At 39.6% G+C, this 26,703-nt stretch overlaps 1 protein-coding gene across 7 annotated transcripts in view; it reads right to left on the bottom strand.

The window, feature by feature from the left end:
- LOC127574066 (ATP-binding cassette sub-family C member 9-like) overlaps positions 1-26,703 on the bottom strand; it is a 132,254-nt gene that overhangs the window by 36,048 nt on the left and 69,503 nt on the right. For all 7 annotated transcript variants that reach the window (XR_007956859.1, XM_052022697.1, XM_052022700.1 and 4 more), the window contains 2 exons: positions 7,087-7,254; positions 3,864-4,006 (listed from right to left, as the gene is read on the bottom strand). Coding sequence is in view for 6 of the 7 variants with exons in the window: in XM_052022697.1 (XP_051878657.1) it covers positions 3,864-4,006; positions 7,087-7,254 (311 nt within the window). In the remaining variant the exon portion in view is untranslated. The remainder of the gene's footprint in view (positions 1-3,863; positions 4,007-7,086; positions 7,255-26,703) is intronic.

Genomic DNA, 26,703 nt, shown 5'->3' with positions numbered 1-26,703 from the left:
CCTACCTCTGAGCCAATTTTGAGTCCATCTAACTAGCTCTCCCTGGATACCATGGGACCTAACCTTCCAGACCAGTCTACCATGCAGGACCTTGTCGAAGGCCTTGCTAAAGTCCAAAAAGACAACATCCACTGCCCTACCCTCATGTACCTTTTGGTTATTTTTTCAGAAAATTCTAAATGGTTTGTCAAGCATGACTTTCCATGCACAAAGCCATGCTGACTCCTTCTAATCGGATTCTGTCTATCCGAGTGATGGTAGATCCTGTCCCTCAGAATTCTCTCCAGTAACTTCCCCATGATTGATGTCAGGCTGACTGGCCTGTAGTTCCCCGCTACTCTTCTTAAACCACGTAACAACATTAGCCGCCTTCCAGTCTCAGGAACTTCACCAGTGGCTAATGATGAAGCAGATATCTCTGCAAGGGCCTCTGCAATTTCTTCTCTGGCCTCCCACAAAGCTAGAGGATGCACTTGGTCAGGCTCTATGGATTTATCCACCTTAATGTGCTGAAAGGCTGCAAATACCTCCTCCCTGGTAATACGATTGTCCTCCAAAACATCTCCACTTGTTTCCCTCATCTCTTGAGCAACTATGATCTTCTCCTCAGTAAACACCAAGGAGAAATATTCATTAAAAATCCCATCCATCTCCTGCAGCTTGAGACATCAGCAGCCCTACTGATCTCCAAGGGGACTTACTCTCTCCCTAGCCACCTAATACAGCTGTAGAACCCCCTGGGATTTTCCTTAACCTTACCTACCAGATCCATCTCATACCCTCTATTTGCCCTCCAAATTTCCCTTTTAAGAGTATTCTTAATCTTTTTATAGTCATCAAGGGATTCACACGTCCCCGACCTCCTAAATGCAATGTACACTTCCTTCCTTTTCTTGGCCAGAGCCTCAATATCTCGCGAGCAAGTTTCCCTAACCTTGCCAGGTTTACCCTTTACCCTAACAAGAACATGCTGCTCCTGAACCCTTGACATCACACACTTAAAAGTCTCCCACTTGTTATTTGTTCCTTTCCCTTCAAACAGTCTCTCCCAATCAACTTCTGCTAGGTCCTGCCTAATTTCCTAAAATTTAGGACCCTAACCCGTGGACCTGTCCTATCCTTTTCCATCATTATCTTAAAACTAATAGAATTTTGGCCACTAGAGCCGAAGTGTTCTCTGACTGCCACTTCAGTTACTTGCCCTGCTTCGTTCCCTAAGAGAAGGTCCAGTATTGCACACTCCCGAGTAGGGCCCCTCTATATATTGACTCGGGAAACTTTCCTGGACACATTTCACAAATTCTACCCCATCCAGGCCCTTAACTCTGTGTAATCCAGTCAATATCAGGGAAATTAAAATCTCCCACTAATACAGCTCTATTATTCTTACATCTATGAGCAATTTCTCCACATACCTGCTCCTCAAGTTCCTGCTAACTATTGGGGGGGTCGATAATACAGCTCCACTAGAGTGACCCTCCCCTTCTCGTCCCTAAGTTCTACCCATATGGCCTCACTGGATGATCCCTCAAGAATGTCATCTCCAAGTACTGCTGTTATGTCCCTTATCATCAAAAAGGAAACACCCTCTCCTCGCTTACCTCTACCTCTGTCACGCCTGTAGCATCTGTATCGTGATACAGATCTGTAACGTAAGGCTATGTAGTATCTGTATCTGTAGCATCTGCCGGTGCTGCCCTTCTCTCAGCCATGTCTCTGTTATGGCTATAACATCCCAGTCCTTGGAGCCAATGCACACTCCAAGTTTGTCCGACTTACCTGTTAAACTGTGTGAATTGAAATAAATGCGTTTTCCTTTCCCTGCCTTTACTGTGCCCTTGGCTATCCTGATTACTAAACTTGCTCTTGCTGGCTACCGCTTTATCCTATTATCTGCTCCTGCTCAGAATCCCACCCCACTGTCAATCTAGCTTAAATCTTCCAGTGTAGCAAATTTCCCTGCAAGGATATTGGTCCCTCTCTGGTTCAAATACAACCCATCCCTCTTGTACAGGTCACCTCTATCCCAGAAGAGATCCCAATGGTCCAAGAACCCGAATCCCTGCCCTCTGTACCAGCTGCTTAGCAACAAATTCATCTGGCCTATCCTTCTACTTCGGGCCTTGCTAGCACATGGCGCCGGGAGTAATCCGGAAATGACTACCCTTGAGGTCCTGCTTCTTACCTTCCCTCTCAAGAATCTTTCTGCATTCACTTAGAGACATCCTTGACCCCGGCACCATAAAGGTGGATAGACTACTGGGGCCTGACAGGTGTATCCTTGACGTTATGGAAAGTGAGGGAGGAGACTGATGGGGCACTGGCAGAGATTTTTATATCTTCATCAGCCATAGCTGAGGTACCAGAAGACTGAAAGAAAGCTCATGATGTGCCTTTACTTAAGGTGGGCAGCAGGGATAAGCCAGGAAACTACAAGCTGGTGAGCCTTACAGTGTTGGGAAAGTTATTGGAAGGAATTCAGAGGGACAGGATTTATTTACATTTGGAAAGGAAAGGGCTGATTAGGGATGGTTAGCATGGGTTTGTGCATGGGAAGTCATATCTCACAAATTTGATTGAGTTCTTTTTGAAGAGGTGACTGAAGAGGACAGGGAAGTAGATGCTGTCTACATGGGCTTCAGCAAGGCTTTGCAAGGCCCCGAATGGTTGGCAGATCTGGAAGAATGGAACACATGGGACCCAAGGCGAGCTAGCAAACTGAAAACAAAATTGGCTTGATGGTAGGAGTCAGACAGTGGTAGTAGAGGGTTGTTTTTCCAGATTGGAGGACTTTGTCCATTAGTGTGCAACAGGGAATGGTGCTGGGCCTTGTGCTGTTTGTCATATATTAATCATTTGAATGAGATTGAAGGTGGCATGATTAGTAAGTTTGTAGGTGACACTAAAATTAGTGATATAGAGGCCATGTAAAATTGCAACAGTATATACTGGGCAAGGAAATGGCAGATAGAATTTAACTCAGACAAGGGTGAAGTGATGCATTTGGGGAAGCTAAACCAGGGTAGGGCATACACGGTGAATGGCAGGGCCCTGGGGAGTGTTGTTAAACAGAGACAGCTCAGGGTACAAGTACACAGTCCCCTGAAAGTGGCACACAGGTAGACCTAGTGAGGAAGACATATGGTGTACTTGACTTCAACTTTTAATACAAGAGTTGGGACATCACATACCAGGCATTGAGTATAAGGGTTGGGATGTCACACTATAGTTGTACAAAATGATAATTAGGTGACACTTGAAGCATTGTGTGCAGTTCTGGTCACATTATAGGAAGGATGCGATTAAGCTAGAGAAGGGTCAGAAAAGATTCAGAAGGATGTTGCCTGGTTTGGAGGTCCCCAGTTATAAAGAGAGATTGGGTCGGCTGAGTCTGTTTTCCCTGGAGCAAAGGAGGTTGAGAGGTAACATGATAGACGTATATAAAATTATGAGAGCTATAGATAGCGTAGATAGTCAGTGTCTGATAGAGGGCATTGATTTAATGTGAGAGGGAGAAGGTTTAAAGGATATCTGAGGGGGAAATTTTTCACACAAGAAATAGTTGGTATCTGGAATGAGCTGCCAGGGGTGGAGGCAGGAACAGTAATAACATTTATGGGGCATCTGGACAGAATGAGCAAGGCACAGAGGGATCTGAAATTAATCCAGGCATGTGGGATTAGTATAGACAGGCATAATGGTTAGAATAGGTGAGGTGGGCTGAAGGGCCTGTTTCTGTCCTGTACACCTCAATGACAACTTTTAAGTTACTCTATAGCAATGCTACTAATAGTTCTTAGTTATAAGCAATAAATAACTAACTACACCAAGTTTACAATCAATAAATCAATTTGAAATTTCACCTGCATTTGGGAAGGAGTTCCACATTATTTGGATTGCATTCCTTCAGCTTTGCTTCATTGGAATAATTAATTACAGCATCTGGATGGGATTTGTCTGGGTAGTCTGAAGAATCAACACCTTTTCTTTCTGTCTCCATGAGCTGCTAGGAAGTTCAGGTAAATAATTCTTTTAAAATTAAATGTAATGAGCAACAAAGTTTTTTTTAAAACATAGGTTTAAAGTAATTATCCACAATGACCATTAAAGACCAAATAGGACATTTCAATAGAAGCTACTTCATTCTATTTCTATACGTTTTATTTAAATCTTGCAAAATCATGAAACAATAGGTATGATCACCTAATGTTCCAAAGTTCTGCCCATCTGATCAAGCAACCAAACTTAAATTGATGCCTCAGCATTAATTAGGAACACACAAGAAAAAGCACTCCCCTTGAATTTGTTCTATTATTCAATGAGATTGTGATTGATCTGCACCCAAATTCTATCCATTGGTCTAGACTTAGTCTGGCAAAAATCTATCAATCTGTAATTTAAAATTATTAATCAATATTTCAGAGGGAATTGAACAAAAAGTATTTTTTTTAAAAACTTCTCTCTTGGTTGGACTGCCTCTTTAAACATTATGACCCTTTGTACTAGATTTCTCCCATCAGCAGAAACAGGAAACACATCTGAAAGCACACCTTTACACAAAGAATGGAAATGACACATTCTCTCCCGCAAGCTGTTCAGCATAGGTCAATTTTTCTCTCTTAACAGTTACCTGATCTGCTGAACTGCTCATGCTATCCTGGTGTGGGCTACTAACAATGACTTTTATTTCCATGGGATTCCATTAGTCCTTTCCAATTATTTTCTTTATCTGGACCCATGAATCTCTTGGAATTTTGACTATTTCTAGCTTCTCACTATTTAGAACAGAATCTTTTCTTTCATTTCCAGATTCACATATTAGCTTATCATGAGCAACAAACAATCTACTGGGGGAAAAGATGAAAGGAATTGTAGACGGGTCAAGAATTCCTTTCCTCCCACAAATGCTGCTCAACCCGCTGAGTTCCTCCAGCAGATTGTTTGTTGCTCCAGATTCCAGCATCTGCAGTCTTTTGCCTCTCCATTACCCATAATTTTACCTATTTACTTAAGTTATTAGTATCACTTTGCAATTTTATCCTCCCATCTACACTACTTATAATGTCACATGTTTTTATGTCCTCAGTAAATATGGAAAGGTGACTTCCCACGCTATCATTAAAGTAGTTCATTGGCAGAATGAAAAGTTCCACTAGAGGGTAGAAATCCTCATCGCAATTAAAATATAGCTGGGTTGAGCACAAGTTACAGCACAACTAACGGGGCTATGGACCAGAGCTGGGAAGTAGGAAGAGGCTAGATGACTCTGTTCAACAGTCATGATAGACTAAAAAGCCTGCTTCTGTATTGTAAATTGCTATGATTATATTCTATGATTCTTATTTCTCACTCCTGGTTTAATTACTTCATGTCTTTTTAACTTTCCCTTTATTTGCAGATTCTAAAGCACAATTATTTTTTTTTGTTTAGATATGTTATAATAAAGCTGAGGAAAGGTTATTTACCTGAAATCTTAATTTTTCTCTCTCCATAGATGGTGCCTGATCAGCTGTGCATTTCTAGCATTTCCTGTCTTAATTTCAGATTTCTAATATCTGCAGTATATGGCCTTTGTAGTATTACTATATTATCTACTTCCCCAAGCACCCTCACCCATCACATTTATTTTATTTATCTTTTCCAGTCCTTTGAAACCACTGTTTTCATTGAGCTAGTTGAAGATGCCCTGTAGAAGGGAAAAGTTCTGAAAGCTAAAATCCCCATTGAATTGATTTCAGGCTTATTCTTATGGTAAAAGGAAATTTTCACTGAGTGTAACAATTTGAAGTAGCATGTTGGGTATATTCCAAACCTTAAGGCCAAGTATACCAGATGCTAAGGAGAATGCAAGATGCCTCAGAATAAGTAATAATTTAAAATGCTCTTGAGAGAATGAAAAACTGAGACCCTTTTCCAGGAAAAAAGGAAGAGTAGGCATTTTATTGACTATGTCTGTGATATAACTATGTACATTTATCTTTGCCCATTTCTCTTAATATTTACAAAAATTTAAAACAGATTTAAAACTGTCTTAATTCAGCATCAATCGCTGTTAGCAGAAGAGTTCAAACTGTATATTCCTTTCATCATCTCTTTAAACTACCTTTCTCATCAGCCAGAAACATTTATTGTGTTTGATTACTCATTATCAAGGTGATGTTCTCACAATAAAACAAAACAATTCTTACAATTCCCAAAATAATATTGCATCCCTACTTGGATCATTGAATATATTGGCCTTGATTTTGCAGTACAAATAACAGTTTTTACAAATAACAAAAATAACAAAAAACAAGTCCTTGCAGCTTTTTGAGAATAAATCAAACAGCAATTTCAGGTGTCCAGACATGCAAGGTTAAATGTAGCTCTGTGGAAAATGCTGCCTTATTCCTCTAGGAACTTTGCTGTACTGGTATCAAGCCCCGAGTTTCACCAATGAAACGCATGGAAAATGTTTTGTTGCAATGTTTACTTATGAGATCACCATGAAATTCACCAGAGGGAAAAAATAATTCATGCCCATTCTGTTACAGGTGATTTATTTTCCCCCAGTGTAATTATAAAATTTAATTACCACCAAACAATCTTTGGCACTGAAAAATAAAGTTTTACAATTACTTTTCTTCCTTTCTCAGCATTGTTTTTCTTTCATACTCTTTATTTTGTTTTCCTCATATGATTTAGTATTGAATTAACTACTGAATATTATACTCTTAGTTCAGACTTTGTACTGAATATTAAGGATACTTGGGAAGATACACAGTTGATTGTCCTGCTTACAGAGGTCCCAGACCCCTAGTAGAGGATGCTTTGGTGAAATGGATTTCTAATTACAAGAGCCATTTCAAAACCAAGTAGGTCTGTGGATAAGTACAGTGTAATGAAAAATTAGCAATGTTCATTGCAAATATCGATCTTAAGTTCCAAATCAAACTTAATCCTGGCTTCTTTAAGCACTTTTTGAAAGCCTTTTCTTTTTGAAGTACTGTAAAAACATAGCCTGAGTTTAACTTCTGCAGTTCTTTTAGTCAAGATGATATCAGTTTTACTTAAAATACAAGAACATTATTATCAACTACTCCTTACTTCGACAGGCAAGTATCCATTTTTACCAGATGTGTCCAGGAGATTTACATGGTATCCTGCGTCTTTATGTCCAATGTCCGATCCTGTTATTTGCTTCAGTTCCTCAATGTTAAAAAAAGATGCTATTCGGCGAAAGCTAACAATTCCATTCACGACTGTTTTTGCAATCTGTGGTAAAGTGGATAGGAATTAGATTGATGACTGAATTTAAACAAGACAGAAAAAGGAGTAACATTAATTCTGGAAGATGAGACATAGATGTTGAATAACTTGTATCAATAAACTCATTAAATCAACAACATTTTAAAAAATAATCTACACAGCAAGCTAAAATATGTAGTCACAACAAAATATTGAGTTCAATTAAATTACAGACATCTATACCTAATACCCAACTGCAACGAACAGCCCATTTCTGGAATTCTCACATCATATTCAATGCTGTTGAAGTGTCAGCTTATGATAATGTTACACTGTATCACCTACTCACCAACTGTAATATAATTGTAAGCAAGGAGGCAAAATGTAAATGTGTCCAGGTGGTTAATGTGCTCAATCATCCAGTTTAAGCAAAAGCCACTTGTTCCTTAAGCATTATGCTAACATCAAAACTTTACACTGCATTTAGATTGTTGAAGACTATAATATTAGCATTATAACTTCATGTCATATGCTTAATTGCAAAGTATTATGTTCTGATTTTGAACAGAACAAAAACATAGTCACAAAAATATCCTCACATAACAAATATTTCAGTTTGCAGTTAAAACACGTGACTGGAAATAAAACTTAACTCTCTTCGAAAAATCCAATAAAATTATCCTTTGTTATATTCAAAATATTTCAAGTCTTGCATATTTACAGCACATCATTAGCTAGACTGCATCAAAGATGGGACCACTTTACTAAGTAACAATAAAGTATCATTCTGGTACTAACGTGCAACTACTGCATGTGTGTTTGTGTCTTTGCAGTAGGCCAGCTGGTTGAACTTATACTGAATGCTTTCCGTGGTTTTGATAACTTTACCATAGTGAGAGCATAAAACACACCGTAGCCTAATGAAAATTCATTTTAATTTATAACTTTACAAAGAAATGAAACAATGGTGATTCTGCCCAATGTTTTCCTTTATCATGAACATGAACAATAGTTCTAATCTTATGTGGCACGTTCCAATATTCTTAGTTTCCTTTTCCTTCAACTAATTATTAATCCATTTCTTAAATGTTGAGATACTCTAAACTTCAATCCCCAACTTTGGTAATGCATTCAGTTTCACAACTCCATTCATCTACATCTGATGCAGACACTTGTTTCATGTAAAGGTACTGCAAAGTTCTCTGTGAAGGGAATTCTTGACTCCGGAATTAGGAACTTGTCATTCTGATACTAGTCGTAATCTTAATGAATATGCATTGCGAACCCTCTGTTACCCTAGCATTTGACCTGCAGTGCGGGCACCAAATTGGTAGAGTACTGGATCTTTGGTTTTTTTTTTATATAGATACAGCATGATTACCTAGTTTCAAATTAAACCTAGTATTCTGTAACATTTAGGGCTTTATCCTGTCATTGCAAGGTTTGAAATGTTAACCAAATTCCAAACATCCCTTCACTCTTTCAAATCACTTGGCTTTCTCTTTTGCAAAGCACCCATTTCCTTCTTAACCAAAAAATACTGATTACCGTACATTACCTATGTGGTCATTCCACTAAATGAATAGCATTGTACGACATGTACAATCCACAGAATTGTTTACCAAGAGTTTTATTTTAATACTACACATAAATATAAACACCATACCTTTTTGCCTTGTACTCAAATAACAGGGGAACACAATGAACCCAAATGATCTTAGAAAGAATTCTCATTCAACTCTGCTTACTCACATTTAACTAACATTAATCCAATTTGCTACTTCCCTTACATTTTGTCTTTTTGATTAATCCCTTGCATATAGACTTGGATTATTTAAAAGTCCACTTGCACCATATCCATGGCATTGCCCATTAACTGTCCTATTACTCTCACATTCTTTGCCCCCATTAAAAAAAATTCAAAAATTTTGTTTTTAATTATAGTTTTACCTACCAGTTTTGATTTTTAAAGGAATTATATATTTGGTCTGAAATATTTTACCTTGCATACTTCCACACTAAGTTGAACTTTCTTCCTACCAGGTCACCCTAATCATTAATCCAGAATTTCCTGTTTGTGGCAGTTTTCCTACATGTGTGTTGACAATTTTTAGATTTTGCTCCCTTATCTCAGGATCAAATTTGTATAGCTAGTATATTAATGTATCTAAAACTGGGTATTTACTACTCTCAGGGCCATGTGAACAACATCTTGTTTTATAACTTAACTTTTGGGTGTCCTGATTGTCAATCTGTTTCAAATGTCTTTCAAAATTCTATGCATTTAGTCTATTTACATGATCTATTCAATTACTTACGTCTTCAAAGTAACAATTAAACTTGTCACAAGCTCCTTAACAAAACCATGTCACTGTCCTGATACTAGAAGCCAAGGTCAAAGCTCTACTTCCAGATGTGTTTAGTTGAGTAGCTACTGACTGCATATTGACCCCAAAATGATGGTGTGGGCATAAGTATGGAAATCAGATGGATCCAGGATCAAATTCAGCTGTATCATTTCCCAAGAGCTAATAGTTCAGGTCAGTGAGATGTTCACACATAACAAAAAAATAAACAATTGGACAAGGTGCTAGAAAGCAAGTCAAAGTCTTTAGAAAAAGGGAAGTGAGAACATTTTCAAGATAAAGGAAAAAGGGAAAATAATTCTAAAACATATCAACAGAACTGAACAATGTTAAAAATTTCTATGTTTAAAATGTGAAAATGAATTAATTGCACACTAAAGGTGATTAATTACCTATCCAATAATTCCACACTGATTTTCAATGCCACATACTCAGAGTTTAGCATTAAATGAGTTAAATAAGGTTACAGGTAGAGTAACAGAAAAAAGTAAATTTTTTTTTAAAAAAGATTTTGGTATGTTTACTTGTACTAGACCACAAGGCATAGGAGCAGAATTAGACCATTTAGCTCATCGAGTCTGCTCCGCCATCTATGTGCCCTCTGGTCCTAGACTCTCCCACCATTGGAAACACCCTCTCCAGGTTCACTCTATCCAAGCCGTTCAACATTTGGTAGGTTTCAATGAGATCTCTCCAATACCAGTACATCCCTCCAAAACTGCTCACAATACTCCAAATGTGGTCTGAACAATGCCTTATAAAGCCTCAGCATTACATCTTTGCTTTTATATTCTGGTCCTCTCAAAATGATTGTTAACATTACATTTGCCTTCCTTATTGCTGACTCAACCTGCAAGTTAACCTTTAGGGAATCCTGCACTAGGACTTCCAAGTCCCTTTGCATCTCTGATTTCTGAATTCACTCCCCGTTTAGAAAACAGTCTGTGCCTTTATTCCTTCTACCAAAGTGCAAGACCATACACTTCCCTACGCTGTATTTCATCTGCCACTTCTTTGCCCATTCTCCCAACTTGTCCAGTCCTTCTGCAGACTCCCTGCCCCTCCACCTACCTTTTGAGCTTCTACGTGACTGCTTGTCTGAGGAAGCAGATGAGCTTCTACGTGACTGCTTTGAGATAGTGGACTGGACCATGTTCAAAGACTCAGCTGCCAGCCTTGATGAGTATGCCACCACCATCACAGACTTTATCAGCAAGTGTGTGGAGGACTGTGTACCAAAGAGGACAATACAGGTGTTCCCAAACAGGAAGCCATGGATGAACCAGGAGATCCACTCCCTACTGAAGGAGAGGACTGCTCCACACAAATCTGGTAATCCTGATCTGTACAAGAAAGCGAGGTATGACCTTTGTAAAGCTATAAGGGATGCCAAGAGGCAATACCAACTCAAAATAGAGTCCCTGACCAGCCGCCAGTTATGGCAGGGCTTACGTGCCATAACAGGCTACAAGACGAAGTCAGGCTGCATAGCTAACAACAGCGCATCACTTCCTGATGAACTTAACGCATTCTACGCACGTTTTGAACAAAAAGGAAGTGGATTGTCACCATCCACCCTGACAGCCACCAACGCAGCTGAATCTGTGATCACAGTGGAGGACGTAAGATCAATCTTCCGAAGAGTGAACACGAGGAAAGCACCTGGCCCAGATGGTGTCCCGGGCCGTGTGCTCAGATCTTGTGCTGATCAGCTGGCAGAAGTATTTGCGGACATATTCAACCTCTCCCTGCTTCAATCTCAAGTTCCCTCCTGTTTTAAGAAGACCACTATCATCCCAGTACCAAAGAAAAGCAAGGTAACATGCCTCAATGACTACCGACCAGTAGCTCTGACGTACACCATCATGAAGTGCTTTGAGAGGTTGGTCATGGCACGCATCAACTCCAGCCTACCAGACAACCTGGACCCATTGCAATTCGCCTATCGCCAAAACAGGTCTACAGCGGATGCCATCTCCCTGGCCCTTCACTCATCTCTGGAGCATCTGGACAGTAAAGACACTTACATTAGACTATTGTTTATTGACTACAGCTCTGCCTTCAATACAATAATACCAAGCAAGCTTGTCACCAAACTCCGAGACCTATGACTCAACACCTCTCTCTGTAACTGGATCCTTGACTTTCTAACAAACGGACTGCAATCAGTGAGGATAGGCAGCAATTCCTCCGGCACGATTATTCTCAACACTGGTGCACCTCAAGGCTGCGTCCTCAGCCCTCTACTCTACTCCCTATACATTCATGACTGTGTGGCCAGATTCTGCTCTAACTCCATCTACAAGTTTGCAGATGATACCACCATTGTAGGCTGTATCTCAAACAGTGATGAATCGGAGGACAGGAAGGAGATAGAGAGCTTAGTGGCATGGTGTCATGACAACAACCTTTCCCTCAATGTTAACAAAACTAAAGAGCTGGTCATTGACTTCAGGAAAGGGGGCGGTGTACATGCACCTGTCTACATCAATGGTGCTGAGGTCGAGAGGGTTGACCGCTTCAAGTTCCTGGGAGTGAACGTCACCAACAACCTGTCCTGGACAAACCACGTGGGTGCCATGGCCAAGAAAGCTCACCAGCGCCTCTACTTCCTCAGGAGGCTAAAGAAATTTGGTTTGTCCCCTTTGACTCTCACCAACTTTTACCGATGCACCATAGAAAGCATCCTATCTGGATGTATCATGGCTTGGTATGGTAACTGCTCTGCCCAAGACTGCAAGAAGCTGCAGAGAGTTGTGGACACAGCCCAGCGCATTACGGACACCAGTCTCCCCTCCTTGGACTCTGTCTTTACCTCTCGTTGTCTTGGTGTAGCAGCCAGCATAATCAAAGACCCCACCCACCTGGGACATTCTCTCTTCTCTACTCTTCCATCGGGTAGAAGATACAGGAGCCTGAGGGCACGTACCACCAGACTTAAGGACAGCTTCTACCCCACTGTGATAAGACTATTGAACAGTTCCCTTATACAATGAGATGGACTATGACCTATGACCTACCTTGTTGTGACCTTGCACCTTATTGCACCGCACTTTCTCTGTAGCTGTGACACTTTACTCTGTACTGTTATTGTTTTTTTTATCTATACTACATCAATGCACTCTGTACTAACTTGATGTAACTGCATTGTGTAATGAATTGACCTGTAAGATCAGTTTGTAAGACAAGTTTTTCACTGTACCTTGGTACAAGTGACAATAATAAACCAATACCAACTTGGACACAAAGCCATGAATTCCATAATCCAGATTATTAACATGTAACGTGAAAAGTAGCAGACCCGACATTGACCCCTGTGGAACACCACTAGTCACTGGCAGCCAGCCAGAAAAGGTCCCCTTTACTCCCACTCTTTGCCTTCTGCCAGTCAGCCAATCTTCTATCCATGCTAGTACCTTTCCTGTAATACCATGGGCTCCTATCTTGTTTAGCAGCCTCATGTGCAGCACCTTGTCAAAGGCCTTCTGAAAATCCAAGTAACCAATATCCACTGACTCTCCTTTGTCTATCCTGCCTGTTATTTCTTCAAAGAATTCCAACAGATTTGTCAGGCAAGGTTTACCCTTAAGGAAACCATGCTGACTTCAGCCTGTTTTATCATGAGCTTCCAAGTACCCCGAAACCTCATCCCTAATAATGGACTTTAACATCTTACCAACCACTGAAGGCAGGCTAACTGGCCTATAACTTCCTGTCTTTTGCCTCCCTCCCTTCTTAAACAGTGGAGTGACATTTGCAATTTTCCAGTCTCCCGGAACCGTTCCTGAATCTAGTGATTCTTGAAAGATCACTACTAATGCCTCCACAATCTCTTCGGCTACCTCCTTCAGAACCCTGGGTGTAGTCCATCTGGTCCAGGTGACTTATCTACCTTTAGAACTTTCAGCCTCCCAAGCACCTTCTCCTTAATAATAGTAACTATACTCACTTCTGCCCTGACTCTCCGGCATGTTGCTGGTGTCTTCCACAGTGAAGACTGACGCAAAATACTTATTCAGTTCATCCGCCATTTCTTTGTTCCCCATTACTACCTCTCCAGCATCATTTTCCAGTGGTCCAATGTCTTCTCTTGCCTCTCTTCTACTTCTTATATACATCTGAAAAAACTTCTGGTATCCTCTTTTTTATTATTGGCTAGCTTACCTTTATACTTCATCTTTTCTCCCCTTATTGCTTTTTTAGTTGCCTTCTGTTGGTTTTTAAAAGCTTCCCAATCCTCTATCTTCCCACTAATTTTCTGCAGTATTATATGCCCTCTCTTTTGCTTTTATGCTGCCATTGACTTCCCTTGTCAGCCATGGTCGCCTCATCCTCCGTTCTTCTGCAAGCACACTGCTTTTTCTTCTTTAGGATGAACTGATCCTGTGTCTTCCAAATTACTCCCAGAAACTCCTGCCATTGCTGCTCTACTGTCATCCCTGCAGGGTCCCCTCCCAATCAACGTTGGCCGCTCCTCTCTCAAGCCTCTGTAGTTACCTTTATTCAACTGTAATACCTATACATCCAATTTTAGCTTCTCCCTCTCAAACTGCAAGGTGAATTCTATCATATCACGATCACTGCCTCCTCAGGGTTCCTTTACCTTAAAGCTCCCTAATCAAATCTGCTTCACTGCACAACACAAAATCCAGAATTGCCTTTTCCCTAGTGGGCTCAACCACAAGTTGCTCTAAAAAGCCATCTCATAAGCATTCTACAAATTCCTTCTCTTGGAATCCAGAACCAACCTGATTTTCCCAATCTACCTGCATATTGAAATCCCTCATGACCGTAACATCGCCCTTTTTACATGCCTTTTCTATCTCCTGTTGTAATTTGTACCCCACATCCTGGCTACTATTCAGAGGCCTGTATGCAACTCCCAACAGGGTCTTCAAGAATTCTACATATTCTGATCCTATATCACTTCTTTCTAAGAATTTGATTTCATCTTTTACTGACAGAGCCACCCCACCCCCTCTGCCCACCTGCTTGACTTCTCGATATGATGTGTATCCATGGATGTTTAACTCCCAGCTGTGATCTCCTTCTAACCATGATTCTGTGATGTCCACAACATCATACCTGCCAATTTTTAACTGCGCCATAAGCTCATCTACCTTATTTCATGTACTGCGTGCATTCAAATATAACACCTTCAGTCCTGTATTCATCACCCTTCTTCTCAAATTTGTCTCCATGTTGCCTGAGGTTAGATTCTTATCCCTTTCTAAACTTTGTCTTATTCTTTAGTCTGGAGACTTCAGTAACCTCTCCTGTACTCTCCTTCCCTTTTACTTTATCCATACTTTTCCATTCTGTTGAACCCACCCCCCTACTATTTAGTTTAAAGCTCTATCTACAGTCCTGGTCATGCAATTGGCCAGGACCCTGGTCCCAGCGTGGTTCAGGTGGAGCCTGTCCCATCGGAACAGCTCCCTCCTTCCCCAATACTGGTGCCAATGTCCCACAAATTCAGACCCACTTCTCCCACACCAATCTTGGAGCCACACATTTAACTTTCTGATTTTTTTGACCCTGTGCCAATTTGCATGTGGCTCAGGTAGCAATCCAGAGATTATTACCTTTTTGGTTCTGCTTTTTAATTTAGTCCCTAGCTGCTCAAATTCCTTCAGCAGAACCCCTTTCCTTGTTCTCCCTACATCGTTGGTACCCACATGGAGAACGACAACTGGATCTTTCCCCTCCTACTCCCCAAATTCCTCTGCAGGTCAGATGAGATGTCCTAAACCCTGGCACCAGGCAGGCAGCCTTCAGGACTCTCGATCCTTGTGACAGAGAATTGTGTTTATTTCCCTGACTATACGATCCCCAATTACAACTACATTTCTCTTCTCTCCCCCTCTTGAATGGCTCCCTGAGCCATGGTTTGGTTGCTCATCCTTCCTATAGCCCCCACTCTCATCTGCAAAGGGAGGAAGAATTTCAGACCTGTTGGACAAGCTCCAGGGCTGGGGCTCCTCCAGCACTACCCCTTGGATCCCCCTACCTGCAGCACTCACAGTCACACCCTCTTGTCTCTGACCACAGACCAAATTTGAAGTAGTTAATCTAATGGGTGTGACTGCCTTGTGAAACACAGTGTCCAGGTAACTCCTCTCCCCACCCCCCTCCTGATGCATCACCATGTTTGAAACTCAGATGATAGGTCATCAACTTTCAGCCTGAGTTCTTTGGGCAACCAACATTTGCTGCAGATGTGGTCACCAGGAACCAAAATGGGGTCCACTAGCTCCCATATCATGCAGCTACAACACATCACCTGATCCTGCATTCCTACTTTAATTAGTTCTAATTTGGTGTCTTTTTATTTCACTACTATATAAAAAAAAATCTTGCCTGTTCTCACCTGTACCTCCTTGCCGAAGCCTCTGGAGCCAAAACCAGATTCCCACTCCTACTCTGGCCTACTCAACAATGGCCACTCCAAAATGGCTACTCCACTTTACCCTACCTTCCTTTTATTGGCTGAGTTGCCACACACTTAGCCAATCACACAACTTCAGGAAAAAAAGCTGCTGGCTCCTCCCCTCTGCTGCTCTGGCTACTGCAACTGGAGAAAAACTAGAGAAAAATGACATTCCCGAATTCCAATTACTTTTCTGTAAAATCCACAATCAATTTTTTTTTACATAGAGTAAATCTATACACCTTACTTTAAAAGGGGAGAAAGGGAACATAACTTACAAAACAAAAAGGTGCTACTGAACAGCCTCATTATTTTGCAGTGTCACAAAACAACGGAGAAGCTGTAATAGCCACATCCTGCTCAATGCTCGATTGCTGATGGTTGTTAAACCGGTAATAAAATTGTGATTTCATGACCCCATGTTTCACAAGATAAGGATGCCCTCAGTCTGATGCGCTTTGTCCTTAACATAATAGAGACAATTTTATCATATCAACCAAAAAGAGACCTGCCACTCACTCTCTTGGTAGGGGTCCACTCATCCCAGCCACTCTCTTGTATCTTAGCAGGGTGACTATAATGAATTTAGAAATGAGCATCAGCTGCTTAATTGTACATTAAAGATTACTGCAGTTTTCACCTGATACTAATGTGTACACACTCCTAGCATGCCACTGGATAGCAGAAACCACAGGACCCTTGGCCAATTTTAATGTCCTCCAACGCAAATGAGGATCACTAAAACATTCTACACAAAAAATAGCTAAAAATGTGCTTTCCAGCAATCAGCAGTTCCATTGGGAAATGTTAGCAGTTAGATGTTCAGTACCTTTTGGACTTCTGCACAAGTGCATTAAAACATGGAAGTCCAACACAAGCGAGTCAGATGCCAGTCCATCTGACCATCTGCTTTGCCACTGAACTCACAACTGACATGCTGGAGGATCAGATGCACTGCACATCAGCTCCTCAGATTTATACCTGGTAATACTGGTGTAGTGGGGTTGCTGATCCTATGGGAAAGCATGTGGGGCAGGTACTTATTTCATTTTAATATTTTAATTACTACTTTAACTATATTTACTTTATTTTTTAAGTTACTTAAGTCTGTTTGCCTGGCTTTCAAATATCTCTACTAGAGACATACAAAACTGTTCAAAAGTCTCTGAAGGCCTTCAGAGCAGGGCCACAGTACACTGGCTGAGGTCTAGTCATACCAAGACCTCGCTACCCAACTCCAGGATTGGAAAGCTGAGGTCAATTGGACTTATGCAGTCATGATAAGTGAGCAGAGGCTGCAAAGAATGTGTGGCTGAGTCCAGATGTTGAAATTATTTGCTCCTAGGCTGCTTCATACAGCAGTTCTAAACCCTAATTTCTCCAACTAGAATGAATAGCTTTTGGAATCTTACAATAAAACTCCAATAATCCGCCATTTGAAATGTATGGCATCTGGCCGAACAGGTAATGTTTGTATACTGCCTTGCTACTTACCAGAGCCCTGGTTCCCATATTCCCTTCCCACTCATCAGGGCCATGGTTCCCACACTCACCAGGGCCCCAGGTCCCATGCTCCCTTTCAACTAGCCAAGGTCCTGGTTTCTACGCTCCTCTTTCCCGCACTCACTTTAAACTCCATTTCTCATTCTCCTTTTAAATTTACTGGGGCCCCAGTTCCTGCACTCCCCTTCCACTCACCAGGACCCCAGTTCCCAGGCTTCCCTTCGACTCACCAGGGCCATGTTTCCCACACTCCTTTTAAACTGACCAGGGCCCCATTTCTAATGCTCCCTTTTAGCAGACTGGGTTCACTGGAAAATTCATTGTAATCCTGTGTAACATCTCAAATAAGTGAATTAAAAGTGGTATATTAGAACTCTTCAAAGGTATTTTAACTGACAAAAGTATTGTTTGAATGATTGAGGCTGTGAAAGATTGTCTATAATTGCAAGTCTCTTGTTTTACACCAACACTCATTTAAAAAAATTGCTTGAAACAATTTAAACTTTTTTTGGTAGGAGAAAACTAGATTCAATAATTCAGATTTCTTTTATATGAAATGACAGGTCCAGCTGTCAAAGAGGATCAATTGCTTGTATCTGAACTCAGTATCATGCTTGGAATAGATCTTAATTGTCACTCAAATAGCAGATGGTATTTTTAACCATTTATAAATTGACTATTCGGCAGCTTTTACAGAACTTAAATTGAATTTATACTTACAGAAGCAGTGCCATGGCTAGTAACATTGGAGTGGCATGACACAAGACTAAGCCCACAATTCCCAGCACAACTGGATTCCAAAATTCAGCTAGATTGCCAGTGGTAAGCAGGCACTGATGCCACACATCACTCATAGGGCAAAGTGGAGAGGAAAAATAAGCTAGAGCGTAGGCCCATCTGGAGCAGTCTGCAGCACTCATTTTGAAAATTGATGGGTGGCTGGTTTCAGACAACGAGAATTACAAAAAGTTGCAGTTGCAAAAATACTGCCACTGAAATCTTTGAATGCTACTTATTTTAGATTATAATGTAACTTCACAAAACCATTTTAAAACTCCTACTACATTCTCCCTGCTGCACAGACACTTTATTCATAAAATTCCTTACATGCCAGGCATTCAATAAATTAAAACCAAGGCACTGACGAACAGTGTAATTCAGTTAATTCTGAATAGCTTAATGCTAGATAGAGTGTTATTCAATCCAACCTAATTTAAAGAATGTGTTATTACATTGTTTACCTATATTCTAATTCAACAAAGAACTGATAGATTTTGAATTGGGCTGACACAAGAATGGGGGAAAGAAATGGTCCAAGGGATTATTTGAATGTGCTTAAACCCTCGTTTCATTCTCAACCTTGGGTTAGGAAAATTTACATCAACAGAATTAAAGTGAAATTGAACAAAATATGTAGATCATAGGAATCAAATTACATTTAAATAGCGGTAAGAGTTTTGCTCAAGTCAGATGCTGTGGATTCAAGCCGCTATCCAGGACCAAACGATATAAATGTGCCAGACACCAATGCTATGCTGACAGAATGCTGGATTCTCAGAAACTGCCATAATATGGATATTAAACTGAGATGACTTTTCTCTGATCAAGTGGACACAAAAGACTCTCAGAACATGTTGTTTGAAGAGAATCAGGGAATATTCTGGTGTAATAACAGAAAATGCCAGAACTACTCAGCTGGTGAGGCAGTATTTGTGAAGAAAAAAAGAATTAACATTTCAGGACAATAGTTTCCCATCAGAACTGACATGTTTTGCCAAATAGGTCATAGTCTGATTTGTTAACTTGGTTGCTCTCCATTCAGATGCAGCCTGACCTGCTGAGTATTTCCAGTGTTATATTTCAGATTTCCAGTATCCACAGAACTTCTGTAAAATTTTAAGTGCCAGCATTCATTTCTTGCTTGTTTCCATTTGAGGTTTACAATTGGTCTGCTGTATTTGAGCAAAAATTACAATAACAATACTTTAAAAGTTACTAATTGACTTAAAATATTTTGGAGTATGGAGGTCACAAAAGGCATTGTGCTCACTGACCTATAAATGACTTCCAGTCCCCCAACACTTCACATTTAAAGTTCTTGTCTTCAAGGTTAAATTCCTGCATGTAGAATTAAGATTTCTTGGACACTAACAACATTTGGGATTCTGCTAAAACTTCGCCCAATGGCACCTGTTTCACCCCCACCAAACCTCACCCCACCAAAAATGTTCTTAATCATAAAACGATAAAATGCATGATGAAATAATCCTAAGAAATGCATTCACTAGAAATAGTTAATACAATTTTAAAGTTCTTTCATGGACATTGGCAGAGCTGACAAAAGCAGCATTTATTGACTATATCTAATTACCCTTGAAAAAGTGGTGCTGAGCTGCCTTCATGGATTGCTGCAGTGTGTGTATTGAAGGAACTCCTTCAGAAAGGAAATTACAAAATTTTGATCAGAAACTATAAAGGATTAGCAATGATGAGTTACAAAATATTTGATGGCATTACTGACAACTCCTTCAATTACACTGTAAATAATTAAGAGTAAATTAATGAGGCAGTAGATAGGTAGAAGGAGTTGTCCTACTTTTGTGGTCAAGAACTTTTCTATATTGTCAGGTAAACATTAGTATTGCAGCTATACTAGAAGCTCTATTATTTCTGTAAAATAGATGGTGAGCAACTTGGGAAGAGAAATTTTATCTGCTGCCCTTTTCTCCTAGGTTGCAAAGATTACAGGTTTGGAAGTGCTATCAGATAGACCTTGGGAAGCTGCTACTATGCAACTGCATATATTACACATTGGCACTTATCAAGCAGCCTGCTTTGTCCTTCAGTGTGTTTGAGCTCCACTCATCCAGGCAAGTGGTCAATATTTCATTGAACTGCATAACTTCTGCCTTTTATATATACCAGAAAAGGCTCTAGGGAGTTGAGACACAACAGATAACAAATTTTTCACCTACTCTTGTGATTGGTCCCATTTTAAAAGTGAAGACCTGCACACAAAAACTAACTGTACCTCTAACCAAGCTGTTCCAGTACAGTTAAAACACTGTCTCAATGTGGAAAATTGTCCAGGTATATCCAATTCACAAAAAAAGATTAAAATCGCAAAAATGCCAGATGATCATTATATCCATCTCAAAAAAGTCTTATCATCTGCTCTTGACATTCAATGGCTTTATCATCACCGAGTTCCCCATCATATCGCCTGAGAATCACCATTGACCAGAAACTGTACTAGCTACATGAATGACATGTTACACAAGTACATCTGAGGGTAGGTGTCCCGTGCTGAGTGACTCACCCTCTGACACCCCAGATATCTTTCACCACATACAAGGCACAAAAAGTGTGATGGAATATTTGCCTAGATGACCAAAATTCCAACAACTCTCAAGCAGCCTGATACAATCCATGACAAAGCACTCCACTTGATTGGGACCCCATCAACTAATGGTTCACAGTGACTGCTGTGCATAGCATCCACAAAGCACACTGCAATTACTTGCCTTGGCTAAAGATGATAAGTGTTAGCAGTGTTAGATATAAACAGGTCAAACCCTGGACCAAAGATAATAAGCAAGAGATCAAGGTAACAAGGGCCAGGTACCACACAGTGATAGTGGGAGGACATCTGCTGGAGACATCGGCTATGGAGAATAACAGCCATATGAACTGTGTGTGATAATTGCTGAGTTGAGACACTAGGAAACAGTGAAAAGGCCTCCAGACAGCAAGGCTGATCCATGGGCTGCTCTGGTGCTGCTCATAGACTATTCCACCTCATGGAATGACTACAGCAGTAATATTTGCAGTAGATTGGAAGCTAAGCAGCTGCAAAGTGCTGCCATGGAGCTAAGTAAAGGCCGGCTCCAGAGTGATCTGGCTCTTAATGCTTAAAAATGATAAAGGGGAGATGAAGTAACATTAGGCATTTAGAATACACAATGCCAGTTAAAGAAAAGGGACACACCTACGAGGAAGACAAAAGCAGAATCCATATGGATAAAAAGCTAAAAGAAAATAAAAGGACCAATCATGCTAAAAGGTATAATTTCCAGGCCATCTCACAGGGGAAGAGAGATGGAGGAAAAATATGACACATTAGGAAACTGAGTAAAAAACAGAATAATGATTTTGGGGAATTTCATAACAAGCCAGTAAAGGGGATAAGGAATGAGCTTTGGCAATGTATACCTGACTTTTTTCAAGCCCAATTTGTAAATGGCCAACAGGGAAAGAACATGTCAAAGAAATTATACAGAAATCAGTTTAACACTGATGGAAAGAATAATAATGAAGTCTGTACTGAAGGACAGAATAGAAGAATATCAGGAAACTAGAAGTATAATAAATGGTCAGCATGGATTTCAAAAGGGAAAGTCTTGTTTGCCCAACTTTATTACATTTGTTGAAGTGATAACAGGGAAAACGTTCAATGTTAATGGATGCAATGTATCTAAATTTTCAAAAGACCTTCAATAACATACCACTTTATCAACTAATAAATAAGTGACGGAACAGGTAGTAGAGTAGTAGGCAGAAAGCAGAAAATGAGAGTAAAGGTAGCTATGCACATGAGGAAAGGACGGGTAGTTGTGTTCTACAAGGATCACCCCTGTTCACAATTTACATTAATGATTTAGACTTGGACATCAAAAACACTAATTATAAGTTTACAGATGATACTACAGAGTGGAATTTAGTTAATAGCAAGGATGGCATTAACAAAGTTGCTGAATGGAGAAATAATTATCAAATGATATTCACCAGAGATCACTTTGGTAGGAAGAATAGGGAGGTCACTCGTTACTTGGAAGGGGAAGAGGAACAAACGAATTTCAGAGTGTAAATACACCAATGTCTAAGAGTTGCACTACAGGTGAACAAGGCCAAAAAATAAAAGTCTAAATGCACATTTACTTCAAGTGGAATACAATAAATAAATAAATAGGGAAGCGATGTTAAACCTATATCAAACAATGCTTGGACCACACTTTAGAGTATTGTTCTGATCATCATAATATAAAAAGCTCAGAGCACTGGAGAGAGTGCTGATATTTACAACAATATTACCAGAAACGTGAGGGTATATACATGAGGAAAGGATAAATAATTTGGTGCTCTTTACAGGCAGCAGGTTAACCTAACAGAGCTCTTTAAAATTATGAACGGTTTTGATATGCTTCCACATATGGGGAAAGAGTGTAATTACAGAACATTAGATTTGAAACTGTCACAAATCCAATAGGGAATTCAAAAGAAACCTCTTTATCCAAAAAGAGATGAGAATGTGGCATTTGCTACTTTAGGCAGTGGCTGAAGTGATCAGATGCATTTGAGGCCAGACAAGCATATGAGAGAGAAGGGAAGAGAGGCAAGATGATAGATTTAGATAAAATTTCTTGGTTATTCAGATAACATCTCCCAAACCCATGACCTCTGTCATCAAGAAAGACAAGGGCAGTAGGTTCATGGGAACAACATCACTTCTGACTTGGGAACAACATTACTTCTGACTTGGAAGCACATCACTGTTGCTTCATTATTGTTGTGTCTAAATCCTGTAACTCCCCAGTGAACAAGACTGTGGGAGTGTCTTCACTAGAAGGGCTACTGCAGTTCAAGAAGTAGCTCACTACCACTTTCTCAAGCCAGTTAAGGATAGGTCTTGGCAACAAAACCCAAATATAATTAAAAAGAATGAGTCTTCTTCCTGAATAGAAGATGCTGTCATTTCTTCTGCTGTTCCCATTTACAGTTCCTCGTGAGCTTTACTTGTCTTATTATATCCCAATTTTGCCTTGCACCTTTGTCATTTAATCACTTACACTTTCCACTCAATGACACATTCTCTTTTTTGTTCTTCCCTCTCCCCACTCAACTTTTTTTTATTCCCTCCCTTGCTGAAAACTTGTATTTCTATCTTCTTCCAGTTCTGGAATAGACATCGGCCTAAAGTATAAACTGTTTCTCTTCAAAATACTGCCTGGCCTGCTGATTAGTTTTATTATTGTCTTTTTTTAAATTCCAGTTACACAGAATTAGAAGTCAAGAGACAATCTAAGACTGGGAAAGTGAACTCCAGACATCTATACCTACAGAGACTTGGAAGAAAATTCTTCATTTAGTTAATACATCTTCAATGTGTGCCAGACATTCTTTGATACAGTTTAAGGTAGTTCATAGGACCCATATGTCAAAAGATAAGCTAGTTCGTTTTTGTCAACATATAAATCCTATATGTGACAGATGTAAATCGAATGTGGCTTCTTTGACACATATGTTTTGGTCCTGTCCTCTTTTGGAAAAATATTGGCAAGATATTTTTAACATTATTTCAAATGTATTGAAGATTGATTTACAACCTCATCCTATCACTGCAATTTTTGGTTTACAAGGATAGAATCTGGCTATCTATCTGCCTCCACTAACCATATGATTGCCTTTGTTACATTAATGGACAAACGATCCATTTTGCTTAAATGGAAGGATCCAATACCCCCTAGTACTTTTCAATGGTTCTCTCAAACTATATCATGTTTAAACTTGGAAAAAATTAGGAGTGGTACTGTTGATCCTTCGCTTAAATTTGAGGAAGTTTAGAGTCCATTTACTCAATACTTTCACATGATATAGATCCCCTTATAATAACCTTTCAATTTAGAGGAACGGAGTTGACGACATAACATTGCTCTGTTTCTATTGAGAAATTTTAGTCCAGTTTTTTTTTTCTGTTTTTGTTTTGAATTTTTTTTTCTTTGGCTTAGTTTGGTTTGATATATTGTTTATAATTTTTCTTATTGTTTTGGGGATTTTTTTTTCTTTCTTTTATATTTTATAATAAATCTTTTTCTTTTATATTATATTCATTCACTAACACATCATTGGATCTACAGATTTTTTTATACTTTATTGTTCTTTATGATTATCCATGTCATGATTGTTCTCCTGATCTCTTTGTATTACATGTATAAACATTGATATATTAATTTGTATTAATTTGAAAACTAATAAAAAGATTGAAAAAGAAAGAAAGAGACAATCTAAAGTAAACAGGATAGACAGATAGGTCCATAAAGTAGAGAAGGGGAAGGGTGGCAAAGCAGCCCAGAAGATCATCTGAGTAACTTGCCTGAGTGGATGAAAAGCAGCATTTCAATTGCTTTAGGATGGAATTTATTGAAGAGATTCTTGCACACCCTTAGCAATGAGAAAGTCAAGCAGAAATATGTAATGAGATAGGTACCGTGTGGATTGCCACATTCCTGGATAATTTGCTTGTTCCTCTAATTTCATAGAAACAGGCTTTTATATTCATATGCATGTAAGAACACATTAATTAGGAGCAGTAGATGACCAATCTCCCCCTCAAGCCTGCTTTTCTATTCAATAAGATTATGGTTGATATGACGGCATCCCCACATTTTAAAAAAATTTTTCCTGGCAAAATGGACAATTCCATATCTCACATGATGCAGGCAATCCCCAAGATACAGGGTCAAGTTCCAAGAAAACTGCCTGTATTGCGATTTTCTGTAATGCAAACACCCTTTTCCTTTTGAATCCCACGTTATAAGTGGAGATGCATTCTTACTGGATGTTTTTCTCTCATATTAAGTCATTTGATTATTGATGACAAGGTGACTGACTGCCATTATTTATCAGCTGAGGGCAACATTAGACTTGGGGGGCGGGGGGGGGGAGATGGACAAGGCTTGTGAGAAAGAAACAACAAATTTTGTCCATTTTTATTTGTCGTCTCTCAATACTGTGGGACAATAAGATTTGGATATAACATCACCATCTTGATTGGGAAGGCAGTCATAGCCAAGTCCCTCCTTTGCCATGTCCTCTCCAACCCGAGGACATGTGAACAAACATCTCAGAGTCTTCATCTGATCGGCACTTTTTCTGATGCACAAGGCTTGTGGATTAGGAAAGGGTTTATGAAGTGGGGATATCTGGAAAAGGGATGGGATTCAAGGATCAGGATTCATGGGTGAAACATGGATGAGAGAAAGAGTTTGGGGGGGAGGTAATGGATTAAAGCACAGCAACTTAGTACAAGTGGAGTAAAGGGTGAGGGATTACTTTAAGGATCTGGTCATGGCTACTGTGCAATCCCACAATGCATCATGCCTCTTATCCCCAACCTGCTGAAGGTTTCCAATATTTTCTGTTTTAATTTCAGATTTCTAGCATCTGCAGTTTATTTTTGACTTTCACCCATTTATGCCTACCGTTTTCTGTACACTGGCTAATCTTCTATCCAGGCCAATGTTACATCTTACAACTTGAGCCACAATGACCTTTGATGTGGCATCCTATTAAATACTTTCTGGAAATCTAACATCCATCAGTTCTCCTTTACCTCCAGTATGTTACTTCTTCAAAACTCCAATAAATTGGTCAAATATGATTACCCATTCACATGACCATGTTGATTTTGCCTAATTATCTTGAAATTTTCTGCATGCCATGCTATGATGTCTTTAATAATGGCTTCTAACATTTTCCCAATGATAGATGTTAAACTAATTGCTTGTAGTTTCCTGCTTTCTTTCTCGCTCCATTTTGAATAAAGGAGTTATGTTCACAATTTTTCAATCTAATAGAGCCTTTGCCAAAACCAGTGAATCAGGACCCAGGACATGTCAGTCTACAGCTCCAACAATTTGCTCACTACCACTTCCCAAGAATTAGCCTGAGTTCCCTTCCAGCTTGACAGGTATTTCTGATATGTTACTTGTATCCTGTACAGTGAAGACCAATGAAAAATAACCAATTAATTCAGCAGCCATCTCCTTATTTTATGTATTTTTTTAAGACCAATGGTCACTTAGTTGACTCATTTTTTAAAAAAAAATCATTAGAAACTCTGTTTTGACATTTTTAGCAAGCATTGTTTAATACTCTAATTTTTTTTCTTCCTTACTAACTTATTAGTCAATTTTTGCTTCTATTTATATTCTGGTCAATCTTCTACCTGCCAACCACCTTTGCACAACAATATGCTTTTTGCATCATCTCTGAATCTTATGGTTACAATAATTGCATAATATCTGCTGATTTAATTTGTCACAGAAATACAAGGCTAATAATGAATAACATATAATAATTGCTGTGGACTGCCAATCTGTCTCTCAGCCCTAGAAAATG

This window comes from Pristis pectinata, chromosome 9, assembly GCF_009764475.1.
Source record: "Pristis pectinata isolate sPriPec2 chromosome 9, sPriPec2.1.pri, whole genome shotgun sequence".
NCBI classification, from domain to species: Eukaryota; Metazoa; Chordata; class Chondrichthyes; order Rhinopristiformes; family Pristidae; genus Pristis; species Pristis pectinata.
Note: the sequence above shows the minus strand (reverse complement) of the source record. Positions and strands in the feature narration are given on the sequence as shown.